Source organism: Corythoichthys intestinalis, chromosome 16, assembly GCF_030265065.1.
Source record: "Corythoichthys intestinalis isolate RoL2023-P3 chromosome 16, ASM3026506v1, whole genome shotgun sequence".
Taxonomy (NCBI): domain Eukaryota; kingdom Metazoa; phylum Chordata; class Actinopteri; order Syngnathiformes; family Syngnathidae; genus Corythoichthys; species Corythoichthys intestinalis.
In genome coordinates, this window is record NC_080410.1 from 6,044,815 (window position 1) to 6,064,534 (window position 19,720).

General features: G+C 37.9%; 1 protein-coding gene across 1 annotated transcript in view; it reads left to right on the plus strand.

Annotated features, from left to right (window-relative positions):
• The first annotated feature begins 207 nt into the window (after positions 1–207).
• The window catches only part of ppan (peter pan homolog), a 28,960-nt gene continuing 9,447 nt past the window's right edge, over positions 208–19,720 (plus strand). The window contains exons 1-8 of the mRNA XM_057861212.1: positions 208–431; positions 501–671; positions 740–841; positions 5,512–5,562; positions 5,736–5,906; positions 6,110–6,186; positions 15,433–15,540; positions 15,630–15,753. Of these exons, the coding sequence (XP_057717195.1) occupies positions 417–431; positions 501–671; positions 740–841; positions 5,512–5,562; positions 5,736–5,906; positions 6,110–6,186; positions 15,433–15,540; positions 15,630–15,753 (819 nt within the window). The 5' untranslated portion in view covers positions 208–416. The remainder of the gene's footprint in view (positions 432–500; positions 672–739; positions 842–5,511; positions 5,563–5,735; positions 5,907–6,109; positions 6,187–15,432; positions 15,541–15,629; positions 15,754–19,720) is intronic.

Sequence of the window (19,720 nt, forward strand, 5' to 3'; positions counted from 1 at the left end):
TTATTTATCATAAGCTTACTTTTAATTATTATTATTATTTTATTATTTTTATGATTACAAAAACGTTTCAGGATTCTTTGATTTTAACTATATATTTTCCAACGGAATTTTCTATATTTAGTATTTTTGTACCAATACTATTTTTATGTACACTACTTTTGTGTTTCTCCGATGTTTTTTGTATTTGTAACTAGGAAATTTAACCGTGCAAGTACGTGGAAACACGGACATGTTGAAGTGTGGCACACACACAGGAAGCAGCCACCAGGGGAAGAACCATGTGGCTCAAGTGGCAATGGAAGCCACTGTCAGGTTGTCGGATAAAAATCTAGTCGGTGTGTTTTTAAAATCCATTTAGTAAATGAAAGAAAATCAAAGTCAAATATTTTGACTCGAACTGTTGTCTTCGCTCAATCATGGGAAAATCAAAGGTAAGAAGCGGCTTTAGCACGTGATGCCGCGTGAGCCATTTTGTGAGTTGTAACTAATGTCGTCTACAGACTAAGAACCAGAAAAAGTCCAGAGCAGAAGCCAACCATGTGGCCGAGGAGACGTACCGAACCGTCCCCCACTCGTTCGTCTTCCATCGTGGCCAAGTGGGGAAAAACGTGGCTCAGCTCATCACGGACGTCAGGAGAGTCATGGAGCCCTACACAGCAGAGCGTTTAAAGGTTGGAATGATTTCCTAATAATTGGTGAATTAACATTCGACAATTAATATAATCATCACCTACATCAGGTCAGGAAAAAGAATGTCCTGAAAGACTTTGTAGCCGTAGCGGGACCCATGGGGGTGACACACTTCATGATCTTCAGCAAGACGCCCAGCAGTGTCAATATGGTGAGAGCACACTAGGTGAATAATATATCAATGTGGTGATATATCGGGATAAGTTAGCAATATGCTCTTCCAAATAATTAGGGATCAAGCGGGGTCTTAAAAGTCTTAAAAGCATTGAATTTATGAATTTGGAAGTAATAACTTTAAAAATGTTGAATTGTCATATCTGGGTTGTAAAATTTTTGATGTGTATCACTTCTCCGTGTCTCATTTCTCCTCAAAAGTGTCATTTGTCATTTTGATTAAATAACGTAGCCTTAATAAATAAATGGGCCGGAGGAGCCCATCATTGAGAATAGGGCTGTCCCAAACGATTATTTTTCTCCCGTTAAGTCAGCAGACTTTTTAAAAAAATTTTTATTTTTATTTTTTTTTTATACACGATTAGTTGACTAATATACAGTGTTGTCAGTAACGCGTTCCTGTAATCTGATTACTTTCAGTAACGAGCAATCTAACGTGTTCATTTATCCAGGCCAGTAATCCAATTAAAGTTTCCTTAGTGCCTGTGCGTTACTATTTTGTTTTTGCCTCATAATGTATGTAGAATGAAGAATACTGTAGTTATGTATGAAGAGCATTTGAATAGAAAATATTGCTCTTGAGTTTGGGAGTGACATCACATCTCACGTTTTCTCATCAGGGGAAAAAAAAAAACGGGTCACGTGTATTACCATGCTGTTTGAGCGCTGTCTGCCACGGCGGTCAACAAGATAGCCTCGCTGCCTTGTCAGAATGCTAACAGTGAAAGGCAGGATTTATACCGCAAATGGCTGCCTTTGCTGACTGGAAATGCAGCCATTACTTCACATTTCTGTCCAGTAAAGATGACAAAAATATCTCCGTGCGTTGCAAACGTTGCGCTGGCTGAAAAAGACTGTCCGTCGCGAAAAACTCTTCATCCAATTCAACAAGGAAGCACTTGGAATTACAGCACAACGCGTCAAAACTCGAAACAAAGCCTACAGGTAACAAGACAGCCGACACTTCTACAGCTTGCAACCAGGCTTTAGGCAGATTTTATTGTAGTGTTTGTAACCATAGGTGGAGTTTTACTTTTGTGGAACTGGGGGCAAAGCATGATGGTGACTCCGAAACAAAAGTCAAAAGTTTGGACACACCTCATCATTTTTGCGTTTTATATATTTTCACTACTATTGTAAATCCTCTCTGAATACATCAAAACCACAAACAAACATGTGGAATGGCAAAAAAAAAGTGAAATAACTGAAAACAGGTTTTATATTCTACATTCTTCAAAGTATCCACCTTTGAGGTCGCCAAACTTTTGGCCAATACTGTATATATAATATATAAAACTGTTCAAGCTCAGTTGTTGTTGGTTGCGTTTGAAAGCTTAGGTTTACAGAAATTCTAAATATCCATCTTGCCTCCACAGGTGTAGTTTTGGCTAAGCAAAGCAAAAGATAGTTTCTAAGGTGCTAGTCACATGATCTGCTCGAAAAATGATTTTGATCCATTACCCGTAGTTAGCTGGGATAGGCTCCAGCACCTCCGCGACCCCCGTGAGGAAAAGCGGCATGGAAAATGAATGAATGAATGAAAGAAAGACGTTTTGGGATTCTTGTTCATTTCATTAATTTTTGTTGTTTGTTTTATTGCTTTACAGCTTTTATAGACAATATTTTAACAGCTATTCAGCTATCTTTATTTTAAAAGGGAAGTTCAGAATTTTCGACATCAGGCTTTATCTTGGAGTGAGCGGAGGTTTATTTAGTCGTTGGAGTTGATTTGAACAAATTCCGTGCAGTTTGTCAGTTATTTGTTAGTTTCAGGGCTCCGGAGTGGCTAAGCTAGAGCGAGTCCATGGTGGTTGAAGTCAACTCCATCGAATAATAAAACCCCCGCTAACTCAGAGATTAAGCCTTTTGTGAAAAATTCAATTACATGCAATGATATTTTTCTGTTGTCATTTTTATGTTGTGGCGGCAAAAGGAGAAAAATTGGTAAAAAGTAACTGATAAGTTACTTTTAAAGTAACTTAGTTTCTTTGATAATAAAGTAATCAGTAAAGTAACTAGATTACCTTTTTGAGGTGTAATCAAAGCCCCCAAACAATTTTTAATTTGTCCCTTTTACCCTGGAAATCCCCATTTGCAGTCTACATGCAGTCTAAACATTAAGTAAATAAAAAAAATCTTGTAAACCATAAGAATTCATTTATGAACATTTATAACAGCTTGTATGACTTGAAACATGTACAACATTTTAAAAAATCAATACGATTGTGCAAACATAGTAACACAAATGACTTACAATTTGAACAAAACACTTCAGACAACTTATTGTTAATGGCTGCTATGACATAATTACTCAACACAAGTGTTTACTTCAAGGTTTCAGGTTTTTTTCCCCAGAGCATTTTTTTTTAATACATGCACGCACACATGCACCCCCAGGCTTGAAAATCACTCAGCTTTCGGCGAAGTTTTGAAGTCAAAAAGGGTGACCTACGTGAATGATGGAGAACATTTATTGGGGGGGGGGGGGGGTAATTCCATCTAACTACTAACGACATGTTTTATTGAAGTTGCTAAGCCTGTTGCGATATGCAATGAGTCCATTTGTCGCAAAGTAAATAAAAATGAGGGCGATAATTTTCACAGCTGCGTTTTATCACCGCGTGCGTGCATACATTTGTGCGTGCATGTAGATGACATGAGACTCCATTTCACAGATGTTTATTGGTAATGAACAAGCCGTAGAATCACAGTTCAGACGTACAAAATAAGGAAACACTTATATTAAACACTGTAAACGTTAGCATTGCTACATTGAGACTAATGGGGGGAAAAGACAACCTACTTTAGCCTGTATTAAACATTGGCAGTCTTCTCCAAAACGCAAAATTGCGGTTTAAAGGTGACACTTCAAATATTAAAAATCGCTCGTTAACAGCATTTGCACACAAAAAAAATCTGTGACACCACAAGCAAGTACGAAAAGTGCTTTTTTGCGGAGTGTGAACCTGTTAGCTTTGTAGCGAACGTACTTCCGGTGTACATTTCAAAATAAAAGCACGACACGTTCATATAAATCACGATTATATATAAATCACTGGAGTTAATCCCACATACTTCAGAATTAATACTATAATATGTAAATTCTATAATATTATATAATTCAAATTCTACATTAAGAATAGCTTTAAAATGACACCCTTTTTGAAAAATATGATTGGCAATGAATATTTTAATTATTATAATACTGTTATATATAGTAGTACACTATAATAATGCTAGATATTTTTTTAAGAATTGTTTTGAATAATGTTGGAAAGACGAAGTCAGTGTTCTGAATCTGTTCCCATTCTTTTGCAGTCGTAAATGCTATCAACATTTGACCTCATTGTTTGTGTGATTAATTATTGTTATATACATGTTTATTTGCACTTTAATACAGAATTTAAGTGTTCCAAAATGTTTTTGTGAAGTAATAAGCGTCAACAAAAAATTTGTCGACTAATCGTAAAAATAGTCGGCTGACAAATCGCTAGAAAATTTGTCGTTTGGGACAGCCCTACCGGAACATATTTCCGCCACACCCTTCTCAACTTTTAAACTCCTGACCCATTTTCATGCCTGACACCCCACACAGACACACACATATACACATTAAAGCTATATTGCTCTTTTGCCACTGAAACAATTAAGATTTTATTATGGCAGTAATGACCCCTAATGAAGCAAGCACATACAGAAAAATAGCTGTGGCCATTAAACGGTCGTATTTTAGGCTTCATTGTTGCATTATAATTTATGCTGAATGTTTTACCCTCATAAAAGATATTATAGAAATCACACACAGATACAAAATAACGCGACATACTAATTGCTAGATGCGGTCCGTGCCCAATCCACTCATTAAGTTCAGCCGTTTTGACAAGGTTAGAGCTGCTATCCGACTCCCCTCACGTTCATTTTATAGCGTTAGCCGCTATCGTTACACTGTGGCCTCTGGCCAGGCTACCAGTAGAAAGCATTGAAAGCACCCTCTCCTGAAATCGTGAGAACCAGGGAGGAAAGCGGTTGTAAGCCGGTTCGGAGGCCTCCGAGAGTCTACTTAATGTTGGGCGAAAGTCTGGCGAAGCTCCCTTAAGCCAGACTCCATCACGTTAGCTTGTAGCGATAACCGCTAGCAATTGCCGCTAGCGTTAGCCTACCGGGTTTCTGTTTGAGTTCCTGATTACCACGTGACTTCATACTTAAGCACACTGACTGCTTTCTTAAAGGGGAATGAACATAGTCGAACAACACAGAATCAAAGCGGGATGAAAAGACTACATTTTCTTGTTTTACTAAATTACCGACATGGTCAAAATTCCGTCGGTCATCGTGAAGAATTTCGGTAAATGTAAATTTTCGGTATACCTGCATTGATGGCTCTAGGTGTCCAATCCAGTCAAAAAGATTTGGATGTTTAGCGGCCTCAATGGCAGTCAGTGAGCTAACTTGGACGTGATTCTAAAGGAAGATTTTGGTGGCAATCTGTTGGGTCCTTTTTTTAAACTATATAAATTTATCGATAATGTTTTGGGCTACAAAGTATCGCAATATATCACCTTTTTGATAGATTGTCACACCCCTAGTCAATGGCACTGAAAGTTGTTGATCTACATGCTAACGTTTTCCATTTATCATCATTCACAGAGGGTAGCTCGACTCCCGAAAGGACCCATGCTTTATTTCAAAGTGCTCAAGGTATGTACTCGAAACATGACCGTTGCATCCGGACGGCGCAAGTGATGACACGTTTTTCCTACTTGATTTCCAAGTGATGTTTTTCAAAGTAAACGCACTGATGCGCACGGATGTTAGTTTGGGAGTTCACGTTCGATTGAAGCTGGAGTAAAGAGCCACTTTGTTTGTCGCAGTACACCTTGGTGAAAGACGTGGTCTCGTCTCTCAAGAAGCACCGAATGCACGCGCAACAGTTTACGCACCACCCGCTGCTCATCCTCAACAACTTCGGATCGGACGGCATGCACATTAAACTCGTGGCCACAATGTTCCAGAACATGTTCCCCTCCATTAATGTGCACAAGGTATTGAAGGCACACAGTTGCCTTACTTTTTTTGCATTGGTTAAGAATAGCTGACTAAATGATGAAAGTATAGTCTTCTGAGTCACACTTTGAAGATTTTTTTTTAAAGTAAACGCTTTCTGATTCCTCAGCTCTGTATTTATTTGGTGTGCTTGTTTAAAGTGGGGTTCTTATGTGAAATGACCCATTTCATTTCCCGCCAGGTGAGCCTCAACACCATCAAGAGATGCGTGCTGCTAAACTACAACCCGGAGACGCAGGAAATCGAATTCAGACACTAGTACGTTGAGCACGCTTCTTTTAACAGACTTTGCTATCTTATTTCTAAAGATGCACAATAATATCAGTTACAGATAATTATCGGCAGATAATGGCAATTTTGACGTCACACAGATAATCCAGACTTTAAAAAAATTCAACCGATAATGCAATCAGATAATTATATACTTGATGTGGCCTCCAAATGTGCGCAATTGACTAGGGCTGCAGCTATCGATTATTTAAGAAGTCGATTAATCGATGAACTAGTTAGTTCGAATAATTGAGTAATCGGATGAACATTAAAAAAATGTAAATATCTGATGGGCCTCAAACGGTATTAAAAAAATGAATAAATAACGATCTACGTATGTACAACAAAAGAACAATTGGCTAACTTACATAGCAAAAGTCCACTAGCTTAAATGCTATAAAATACTTTTTTTTTTTAACAATGCCCTTAACAAATGGTTCAGACACATATTCCCACAAAAATTGGCTAAATATACCTTTAAACTAAATTACGAATGCATTAAAAAACATTGGCTCAAATAAAAACCTAGCTTAAGTTGGTCTTAACAGGGAGCAGCTGGATTTGGGGATGTAAAATGAGGCAGACTAGAGGGCAGTGTATCCACTCAATGAAACTAAATGCAAACACTTTCGAAAACAAACCATTACAACGCCACTTAAACGAATACTCGAAGCATCAAAATTTAATTTGAATCTTTTTTCTTATCGAATACTCGAGTTAATCGATTAATCATTGTAGCCCTACAATTGACGCAATTTTGTCCAATTCTGCGCCGCCGCCACAACCCCTCCTCTCTGATGCATGAGTGACGTCACACGAAATGAGTGATATCATGGCAGCTCCGTCACAACTCAGTAATGCATTCAGTACATTGAATATTTATAACGTCTAATCAGATTTTTCTTAAATCTAGTCAAATAATTTTTTCCGTCTTGTTTTGAATGTTAAAGACTAGTTAACAGACGAATGCGCCAGATTATTCCACTTACTTAAAGTACATATTACTATTTGTTCTATCTAAAAATTGGTCATTTTTCACCTAAATCAAGAAAAGTTTTCTAATAATGTGTTTAGGCACATCTATTTTTTTAATCAAATTTAATGATATATTGCTTAAAATACAGCTGTTAAGCTTATTTCAGCTAGCTATTTTTCTTATTTCAAGAAATCCGAGTGAAATTTACTTGAAGCACCGGCAGATAATTTTAGTTATTTCCAATAGATATACACTGAAAACAAGGGAATTTAACTAGTTTTAAGGAGGTGTGTTTTTGCAGCGTAGTAATGTTATATGTGTGAGGAATGACTTACTTTTAATGGCATTTTTGTGCAACTTGGGTATTTACTCAAGTAACTGTTTTAAGTAACTTTTGCCAAAAGTTTACTATTACACAATGTCAGACAATCTGTCGTTGTTTAGATGTTTGAATTTACTATTTGTTCACATTTGATGTGGAAAAAAGAGCAATAAATTCTATACATTCTAAAACAATAAATTTTACACAGTAATATTTGCACTTGTGTATATACTTTGAAATTTTACATATACAGTATCTTTTAATTATTGGCTTGACATGATCTGTTATCGGCTGGAGCGAGGAGGAAATTATCATTTATTGGTGTCTGTTGAAAAATATATTCGTGCATCACTAATTTCCTCACAGTGGCACTGCCATTGAAGTAAGGGCTGCATCGATTCTAGGGGTGGGAACCTTTGGGTACCCCACGATAGGATTTGCAATTCAAGCCTCACGATAACAATTCATACTATGGCGATTCAACATTTATCGATACAACTAATAAACAGAAAAGCTCTTTTCATCGTTCTGCCATCATTTGAAATGAGTTTATCACTAGTAGACGTCAAATCCATTTGAACTATACCACCATTTTGATATATTGTCACATCTTTACTCGATTCATCGACTAATAAACAATGAATCAGTAATCGAATGACTCGCCAACTATTTTGATAGTCAATGAATAGAGATATTTTGACCTTAAATGGTCGGAATCCTCTTTTTTTTTTAGCATCTCAACCTATTGGCTGCCATTGACGGTGATAGACGTCCAATCCATTTGAGTGGGAGGGAGGGATGGCAGTAAATGAACAAAATAGATTGGACGTCCCCTGCTAGTGACGAGCTCGTACAAAAACTTTTTATACGAATAAAATTTTATATTTTATTTTGTAATTGGACTGCTATCACAGTCAATGGCACTGGAAGTTGATCAGTTTTTTTTTTTTCTAAAAACAAAAAAAAAATGCCATCAAAAGAACGAAGTACATTTTTTAAAGAAAATAGTTTAGAAAACAAAATATTTATTGAATGTGGCAACAATAAATATTCTCAGATTTAATATTTAACATTTTGAATGAATTTGATCTAAATTTTATTTTACAAAGAAACATGAAGTAGATGCTCATGATTTGCCACACAAAATGATGAGTCTGGCCGTATCAGGCACCCCGGAACCAGAGTTTGACGCCTATGTCCCACGCATGGTCCGAGGAAATGTGATACAAGTGTATTCAATACCAATTCATTCACTGCAAGATGTTTGCAGTGACAACCGACTCCATGTTGTCAGCAATTTCAGCACATTATTGTGGCCCAGATGATGACAAACTGTGGACTTGACTGCTCAGTGATGCATGTTCAAAGTAAACGCACTGATGGGCACACAGATATCATATTTGGCAGCCGTGGCACAGGTGGGGGCTCCAGTTGTTCTGGGACCAAAGGGTCAGCGTTTCTGTTCCTGGCTGCGATCTCCCACTGTCGGAGTGCCCTCGGGCAAGGCATTGAACCCTAATTCGCTCTGGTGGGTTGGCAGCGCCTTGCATCGCAGCAGCATCATTGATGTGTGCGTGAATGGGTGACTGTCAGCTCACGTAATGCGCTTTGAGCATGGAAAAATATATTTAAATGTACAATTTCATTGCTCTTCATTGCTTTAATGTGAAGTAATTGCAATCACGGCTTGGTCAGACATGCTCAACACATTGGCTATTATTGACAGTGCTAGACGTCCAATCCATTTGAAGCGCTTCAATTGGATTGGATGTCTACTAGTGATGAACTCATTGAAATTCATAGGCGAAAGATGATTGGACACCACACGATTGTGTGTCGGGCATGAAAATCACCTTTCTGCGAAATTCGCCGTTTTGAAGTCAAAAAGGGTGACCTACGTGGATTGTGTAGATCGGAGGAGAAATTTTTTTTGGGGGGGGGGGGGGTCGTACGTCCATCTAACTAACTAATGACATGTTTTATTGAAGTTGCTAAGCCTGTCGCGATATGCAATGAGTCCATTTATCGCAAGGTCAATAAAAATGAGGGCGGTAATTTTCACGGCTGCGTTCAATCACCGCGTGCGTGCATACATTTGTGCGTGCGTGAAGATGACACATGAGACTCCAGTTGTTGTGTCCAGATGTTTATTGGTCAACAACACGGCGTAGAATTACAGTTCACACATACAAAATAAGGAAACTAATCGATATTAACCCTTTAACACTCAATCCTATTTTGGCCGAATTTGCATGCATTTGATGTTTATATTTCAAAGAAAAAATTGTTTACAATGGCCAAGTTGGGTCCCTTTTTTCAGGACACCTTGAACTTCCATGTCCAAACTGTTGTTTTTGTCACTGACCAATTATAATCCACATTTTGGACCCAAGACCCAAAGACAAAAAAAAAAAAAAAAAAAAAATCACAAAATATTTTTTCAAAATGTGTAATGTTGATGTCCCATTGACAACCAAACATGCTCGACCAACCGTTTTGAAGCTTGATAATATTTAGTCAACTTGTTAGGATAAACATTCAATAGAAAAATAATAAGATTGAATAGTTTTATGTTTGACAATTAAACACAAAAAGCGGGTATGGTCGTAGGCGTTTTTGGCCTTTACATATACTATGGTCAAAACAGGTTATATACGGTGCAAAATAGTGAGGAAAAAAAAAATCTAACACAAAAAGTGTTTGGAGGATCTCTCTCTGTGAAGTTAGGTGTTGTACCCATCACCTTATCAAAAGTATATACGTACATGCAATCAAGCTTCTCGAACACAAATCTGCATAAAAGTTGAAAAGATTATATGGTAAATGGTGTTATACTTATATAGCGCTTTTCCACCTTTCAATATAGTGAAGAAAAAAAAATATATGTAACATTGAAAAAAAGTATTTTAAATATTGACAAGTAGTTCAGTTCAATTCAAAATTTTCAGGCATGCGACCAAATTAATTAATTAATTTATTTATTTTTTTGCGCACTCAACAAAGCTTCTTGAACAGGTCACGGAGCTGCGTCACACACAACGTCACACAGTCTACTCTCGCCGTTTGCGCTCTGCTGTCACTTCTACTTGCTGAGACGCCGACTCATCCAAAGAAAACAACGACAAATACGGCTCATCTTCTTCCTTGAGTTAATGAAATAATGCATTAGCTTGTGCTAAATGTAGTTTTAGATTCATTCTGCACGTTTCAAAGTCGCTCGCTCAGACCAACCGGCCGTTGCTTGATTTGCATGCCTCCCTTTCAATAGTTGGCGCCTCGCTCGGAAATTTATTAAAAATGATCACATTCCGTTCGTCCTTCTTGACATCACAACGGCTCTTGGGATATGTAGTCTTTTGTGCAGTGTTGTTAATAACGGCATTACAATATAACGGCGTTACTAACGGCGTTATTTTTTTCAGTAGTGGGTAATCTAATTACTTTTCTCATCTTGGCAACGCCGTTACCGTTACTGAGGACGGAAAGGCATGCGTTACTATGCGTTACTATATTGGTCGAAAAGTCTGAGGGAGACGGACTCACCGAGACGACAGAGCAGGAGTATGGAGGAGGCAAGAAAGTTGTGACGCCGAGCAAACGCGTTGCTAGGTAGCTCCAATAATACATGTTGTAGCCGATAGCTAGTACAAACTACGCGCGCATGTTATGGTAGATATGGTAGACATGATAGATATCACATGTACTGTACATAGATATAACTAGATGCAAAATGACAGACATGGCACTAAATGAGTTAGTAGACAGCCGCCATCTTAAAGCAGTACTTTTTAGGACGGCTCTGTTGTAGAGAACCTTCCTAGCGAACCTAAGTAACTTTTTATCTAAAATACTTCTAAATCGGCAAAATCTTGACTTGAATCTATCTTTAAATGATGAAACAGTTTTAAAACTTTCATATGTCATAAGTAGAGAGAAGGGAACTAATGCAATAATAGGAGCAATTTTAACAACTTTTAACAGCTGATTCAGGGTAAAGGGTAAATTCATTCATTCATTCATTTTCCATGCCGCTTATTCCTCACGAGGGTCGCGGAGGTGCTGGAGCCTATCCCAGCTAACTTCGGGCAGTAGGCAGGGGACACCCTGAATTGGTTGCCAGCCAATCGCAGGGCACAAGGAGACACACAACCATTCACGCACACACTCACACCTATGGACAATTTAGAGTGTTCAATCAGCCTACCATGCATGTTTTTGGGATGTGGGAGGAAACCGGAGTTCCCGGAGGAAACCCACGCAGGCACGGGGAGAACATGCAAACTCCACACAGGAAGGCCGAAGCCCGGGATTGAACCCTTGATCTCAGAACTGTGAGGCAGACGTGCTAACCACTCAGCCACCGTGCCGCCAAAGGGTAAATTAGGGTAAAGAATTGGGCTCGGGCCAATTGTACCCAAAACCTTCACAAAAAACTTCACATAGTGTGGCCAATGTTTTTTTTTTTTTTGAGGGGAAAAAAAAAAAGTAATTATCACCAATTACTTTGCCAAGTAACTAAGTACTCTTACATTCAGGTAATTGAGTTACTAACGCAATTACTTTTTGGGAGAAGTAATTTGTAACTATAATTACTTTTTTTCAGTAAGATTAACAACACTGCTTTTGTGCTCCAATCGGTTTTATAAAAATGACAAGGAATGATGGAAATATGGAGATAGATACATGGTCCATTCAGCGTTTTAATGCTCATTTATGTGTGCAATAAAACTATAAAACTCAAATGACATCATTTCCTGTTTTTCTTGGTCGATTGACTTTCAAAATAAAAACTGGTGTGAACATCAACTTCCACACTTTCAAATGAGACCAACCAGCGGCATGTGGGTGACGTATTTACAGCGTGACGAAGCTTCAAAGACGAAATGCGTAAACGTGTCGCTGCCGACACGTTCGGTGTTACAGGGTTAAACACTGTAAACGTTAGCATTGCTACACTGAGACTAATGGGGAAAAAGACAACTTACTTTAGCCTGCTATAAAACATTGGCAGTCTTTTCCAAAACCCAAACTTGCGGTTAAAAGGTGATACTTCAAACATGAAAAATCGCTTGTTACCAGCATTAGCAAATGAAAAAATGGGAAAAAAAAATCTATTAGTGACACCACAAGCAATGACGAAAAGTGCTTTTCGCGGAGTGCAAAGTCGTTAGTGGCTTAGCGAACATACTTCCGGCGAACATTTCAAAATAAAAGCACGTCACGTTTGTCATATAAACAACAATTTCTGGAGTTAATCCCACAAACTTCAAAATTAATGCTATAATATGTAAATACTATAATACTACAGAATTCAGATTTTACACTAAGAATACCTTTAAAATGACACCCTTTTTAAAAAATATGATTGACAATTAATATTATAATAGAATACTATTATATATAGTAGTATACTATAGGGCTGTCCCAATCGACTAATTTTCTCCCGATTAGTCAGCCGACTATTTTTACGATTAGTTGACTAAGTTTATAATTTTTAAAAAATGTTTTTATTTTTTTAATAATTTAGCAATGAAATTTTGTTGACGCTTATCAGTACAAAAACATTTTGGAGCACTTAAATTCTTTATTGAAGTACAAATAAACATAAATAACAATAATAAATCACAAATAAACAATGACTTCAAATGCTGATAGAATTAACTTGTGCAAAAGAATGGAATGTAAACTGATTCAGAACACTGACTTCTCCTTTCCAACATGATTCAAAACAATTCTTAAAAAAATACCTAGCATTAATATTATAGTATACTGTAGTACTATATATAATAGTATTCTAATAATTATTCATTGCCAATCACTTTTCATAAAGGGTGTCATTTTAAAGGTATTCTTAGAGTAGAATCTGAAGTATGTGGGATTAACTCCAGAAATCGTTATTTATATGACGAACATGACATGCATTTATTTTGAAATGCTCACCGGAAGTACGTTCGCTAAACCGCTAATTTGAGCTTCACACTACGCAAAAAAAGCACTTTTTGTGAGTGCATGTGGTGTCAGTAATAGATTCTTTTCCTTTTGCAAATGCTGTTAACCAGCAATTTTTCATGTTTGAAGTGTCACCTTTTAACTGCAAGTTTTGGAGAAGGCTGCCTGTATTATAGCCGGCTAAAGTAGGTCGTCTTTTTTCCCCATTCACCTCAATGTAGCAATGCTACATAGTGTTTAATATAGATGTGTTTTCTTATTTTCTATGTCGGAACTTTAATTCTACAGTGTGTTGATGAGAGAAAAGAACGAGTCTCATATGCCATCAGCACGCACGCACAAATAGACGCGCGCGCGATAACAGGCAGCCGTGAAAATGACCGCCCTCGTTTTTATTTACCATGCGATAAATGGACTCATTGCATATCGCGACAGGCTTAGCAACTTTAATAATACATGTCATTAGTTAGTTAGATGGACTTACAATCTCCTGTTGTGATCATTCATGGCCGACGTGCAGCCAAGCTTGTCATTGAAGAGACAGAACACAACAGTGTACCCTCCTTTGTATCTTTAAAAATAAGTCACTGTTTTGGACTCTCTAGTGCGCTTTTTTTTGGCTTTGTGCCGCTTTCTCCGCTTGCATACCAAGCGTCCGACATTCTGAACTTTCCACGCATTTTTTTTAACCCTTCATTAACCGTCGACGGGATGTTGTGCTCGTCGACGGATTTACGTCATCGATGACGTCGATGCTAGACCTTTTTTTTTTTTTTTTTTTTTTTTTTTTTTCTATAAAAATTGTTTTGAATAATGTTGGAAAGGCGATGTCAGTGTTCTGAATCTGTTTACATTCCATTCTTTCGCACTAGTAAATGCTATCAGCTAAGCCTGCACAATATATCGCAATGTGCGCATGCGCAATAGTCACATCGCAGGATATGCAATTTGTTTTCTTTTGTTCAACATTTAAACTTTTGTTTTACTTCATGAACGCAGCAAGTGTGCAGATCCTGGATTAAACTGAGTTATAAAAATTAGGGCCGATGGAGCCATTTTTCAGAGCATCGGAATTTAAAAACAACATACATTCATGTTTTTCTGTTTCACGCTCATACAGCACCACAGTGTCTCACTCTCCCTCCTGCTAGGCAGTGCGACCAAACTGTTTTACTTCATCAACAGCTTTGGTGAAAAATTTCTCGATTTAATATCGCAATATAATACCGCAAACTCCCCAAAAATCGCAATGATAGTTTTTTCCAATATCGTTCAGGCCTACTACCAGCATTTGACCTTAGTGTTCATGTGTGATTAATTATTGTTATTTACACATTCATTTGTACTCTAATAAAGAATTTAAGTGTTCCAAAATGTTTTTTGTGAATTAATAAGCGACAAAAGCAACAAAAATTTCATTGCTAAATTAGTAAAAAAATAATAATAATAAAAAGTCGACCAATTGTAAAAATAGTCGGCTGACTAATAGGGAGAAAATTCGTCGTTTGGGACAGCCCTACCGGAACATTTTTCCTCCACACCCTTCTCACCTTTTTAACCCCTGACCCATTTTCATGCCTTTGTGTCTATCATCATCTTAGCAAGGGCGACAAGCGCTCCTCTTTACTTCTCGAAAAGTTTATATTCCACAGCATCTGCAGGTTATTTCCTAGTACTCTGATACCGATGACGTCGTTTGAGTGCCATGTCTGTGCAACACTTGTTATTATAGAGTCTTAAAGGGCATTTAATTTTTTTTTTAAAAGGCCTCATTTAGCACTACAATGTCATAAACCCCCCCCCCCCCCCCAAAAAAAAAAATTGACGTGACTTTAGTTATTTTCAATGAAAAAACATACCAAACACAGATTTATTACTCCTCTACGTCGTTGGCTCGTTAATCATACAAACATTGTTTATAATGTAAACATGACATGGTTCGGACTGGTCAAAACATAAGCCATGTTCTGGTTGTTCTGCCTTGCAGCAGCCTGAAGGTGGTGCCGGTGGGCATGAGCCGCGGCGTCAAGAAGCTGATGCAAGAGAGGTTTCCCAACATGAGCAAGTTTGAGGACATCAGTGAACTGATGATCAAGTAAGGGGACACATGAAGGCTGATATAATGATTATAGCCAACTGCTGTACAGAATGAAGATAGAGATGAGATTTTTGGTCCCCTTGCAGAGGGGCAAATCTTTCGGAAAGCGAAGCCGAACAGGACGGCGAGCACAACATAACAGAGCTGCCGCAGGTGTACTCGGGCCGCGGCAACATGGCGTCTGAACAGAGCGCCATCCGTTTGACAGAGGTAAGCTCGTGCACGTGTTTTGAACCCTTTATAGAGCAAATGACATTTTTGGTCATTTAAACTTAACCTCATAAAGATCTGGCATCCACGTACGTGGACGTCATATTTCATAGGCTATTAACTGTTTAGGAACCATTGAAGATGATAGACGTGCAATCATTCATCCAATCATCCTAAAACTCTTTATCACTAGGAGACGTCCAATCCATTTGAAGTGGGAGGTCTATGGCTGCCAATGAGTTAACATTTGGTATAGTAGTGTGGCCTACATAAAGTAAAGTATGACGTCCACATATGTGGATGCCAGGTCTCAATTACAGCATAATCTATATTTTTATAATCAGTATCTGTGTTGTTTTTGGCAGCCCATAGACTTCATTATTTGTATTGACGGGTCAATTCGGCCTGCCACTGAGCAACGCCTTCAAGCAGGGAGCCCATCCCACAATCCGCTTCAGTTGTTCGCAGTCGGTCGCAGCGATACATGCAACGCTGGATTTAGGATAAAAGTACGAAAGCTGTACCGCATACAAACAGGAAGAATTGTCTCAGGAGTGATTTGTTCGAGGGTTCAAGAAGATTATTATATTTTTCGTACCATGCATGCGTTTTAAGAAGGTATAAAAAATCAATGGGAGTAATTAGCCGCTACAGCATTGGCATGATAGTTCGCAATATTTACGTAAAATAAATGCTAACTTCCCGTTTCTTTGCTCTTTTAACAAAGAATCGAGACTGTTTTACGTCCATATCTATGAAGAATTCAGGGATTTAAGCATTTATTTCACAAGAATTTCAACGTAAAAAGCTCTTTGTTGTGGTAAGACGGCGCCACAATGACTCAAAGACTAGCAAAACATTCGACATATTGACATAAAATAAACACTGCCCTTTTTTTGCTTTTAACCAAGAATCGAGACTGTTTTACGTCCATATCTATAAAGAATTGAGGGATTTACGCATTTATTCACAATAATTTTCAATGTAAAAAGTCAAGAGTGACACAACTAGATGCTGCTACAATTCAGGTTAACTACTCATAAAATATCTCTCATTGTGAACATTTGACGGAAACTATTGCGCATTGTCATCTCGTTCTCGTCTCGTCAGACAAAAATGGCATTTTTGTTATGTTTTAGTCTCACAAAATACGTTTTTAGCTCGTTATCGTCTCGTCGTCATCATGAAAGAAGAGCTCGTTGACTAAATATTTTCTTTTATCATCGTCATTGATGAAAACAACACTGATATAAATCAATTTTGGGACATTTAATGAATAAATCAAATCATAAATTCATAAAATGTTACTGAAATTAAAATACGCAACAACAAATACTATTCGGTAACGGAACCCAATAATGGTTAATAAATGACATTACCGTATTTTTGGGACTATAAGTCGCACCAGCCATAAAATGCCCAACGAAGAGGAAAAAAACGCACCGGAGTATGTCGCATTTTGGGGGGAAATTTACTTGATAAAATCTAACACATAGAACAGATATGTCATCTTGAAAGGCAATTTAAAATAAAAATACAATAGAGAACAACATGCTGAATAAGTGTACGTTATGATAATGTTACATGATGCGTGAACAACGAAATGCGAACGTGGCCAGTATGTTAACGTAACATAACTATTAAGTTATTCAGATAACTATAGCATAAAGTACACGCAACAAGTTTACCAAACCATCAGTTTCACTCCAAAACACCAAAATAACATGTGAAATGATATAATAATGTGTTAATAATTTCACACATAAGTCGCTCCAGAGTATATCACACCTAGGGGTGTGCCATCTTAGGCACCCCTCGATTCGATTACGATTCAGGGGTGCTACGATTCGATTTTTGAACGATGATCACTGTATTAACGCTGATCGCGGTTATCGCGATTATGATGATTAACGATGCATCGTACATTACTGATTAATAAAGTAGCCTAACAAATTTATGTCCATTATTTATTTAAAATGTCCTTATGATTCAACAGGAACGATGGAAACATGCCCATACAACAAAAAGCTGCCCTTAAGCTGTTTTTTGGTTTATTTTTTACAAGGAAGTGCAAAAACATTAACCATTTTAAAGGGAGTACTTATTTCTCTCAACAATACAATAAAATTTACACTGGTCGAATGAATTCATCATTTTCTGGACACAAACAAAGTGTCTTGAGAAATAAGACTTCTTTTAACCAATATACTTTGTTTTCACAGTGTTACCTCCCTTGTGTAAGTCTTGGAGTGACAGGTGGAAATCACAACTGCTCTTGATCACTTTTAACTTGTGGCGTTTATTGCTGAGCACATAAAAAACACCGCCACACACACTCATTACAGCACACACACCTTCTCTCCCTGCCCGCACACACGTCTGTCGGCACCCAGGCAGCACTTGCAACAACAGATTTCTGTACTATCTCACATGTTTGTAGTGTTACCGGTGTACTTAATCATGGTTTTACACGTTCTGCATATGAAATACATGTTAGCGAACTAGCTAATTAGCTTAGCGCTCGGCACTAACTATTATCATCTAAAAAACAAGATTAAACAGTGCAAGAAGGTTCGTGTACTCACCTCTTATAGACACACACAGGTCTTAGCAACACACTCAGGACATTTTTCAGTTGAAATGCCTTAAAACTACTGCTGGACATCTGAAAGACAAGGAGCAACGAACTATCTCTTCCCCTCTCACTCTAAAAAATAACTTGCGCACAAAAAACCTGGCCGTCGCGCTTCTGTGCCTGCCTGTCTAATACACACATTTATTTTCCAGTTTTTTAAAAAGGAGTAAATCTCTCTCCCAGTAACTGGGAGCATCCATCATAACGTTGTGCGTGCGTCCGTTAACGGTGTCTGGGCAGCAGAGGTGTATTGAATTTCGTTCCGCTACGAGCGGCTGTCATAAAGTTATGAGTGAAAATTATCGTTTTTGAACCTTTATAAATCGTAATCGAATTGTCACATGTCGAATCGCGACGCATGTAATAATCGATTTTTTTGGAACTCCTCTAATCACACCCCCAGCCAAACTATGGAAAAAAAAAAAAAAAAAAAAAAAAACTGATTTATAGTCCGAAAAATACGGTATTTACTAAGCCTGAACGATATATCGTTTAAACATCGCCATTGCGATGTGCGCATGCGCGATAGTCCCATCGCAAGGACGTGTGATAGTTTTGTTTTTTTTCTCCAATCCACAAACCTTTCTGCTTCATTCGCTCGCACAGCTTCTCTCACCCCCTTTCCCAGCTCTCAGTCACTGCGGCACTTAACGATGGCTTTGATCTGGCCAAAGAAGCCGGGCAGCAATCTGTCAATCATCGTTTAACTTGTTAAACAGTTTCTGCAAGGAACCGCGGGCTGGAATGAATGAATGTGTGTGGGTGGGGGAGAATGTGGAGACGTTCGAGACATATAAAATAAACGCCAGAAGTGAGTATGAGGAGTTTGTAATTTCTACGTCACTTCAAGAGTCACAGCCATGTTAGGTAAACAGAAGCATTTAACAAAGCCAAGCATTTTTCTACTACAGTACTTTATTCTTGTTTAAAAATGATTCAGTGGGACAGTTATGTTTAAAACTGATCATAATTATTACATTTGAAATGCTTAAAAAGCATGTATTAAAATATACATATATACATTTTTTAACATCATACTTTGGGGGGAAAAAAGTGAGAAAAAAACATGTCTTCTATTTATCTCTTTCCAGTGCTAGATCTGAATAAATACATTGAGCACACACCAAAAATGGGGTGGGGGGGGTAGGGGGGGTGGGGGTTTGCGCGACTTCGTGTTTTTTCACTTATCGCGGCGGGTTCTGGTCCCTATTAACCGCGAAAAACGATGGAATACTGTACACTGTGGTCATGAGTCATCCAGTCTTTCCAAAGGGCTATTCAAGTCATCTAGTTAAAATTTTTCAAAATACAGTGCCTTGCAAAAGTATTCGG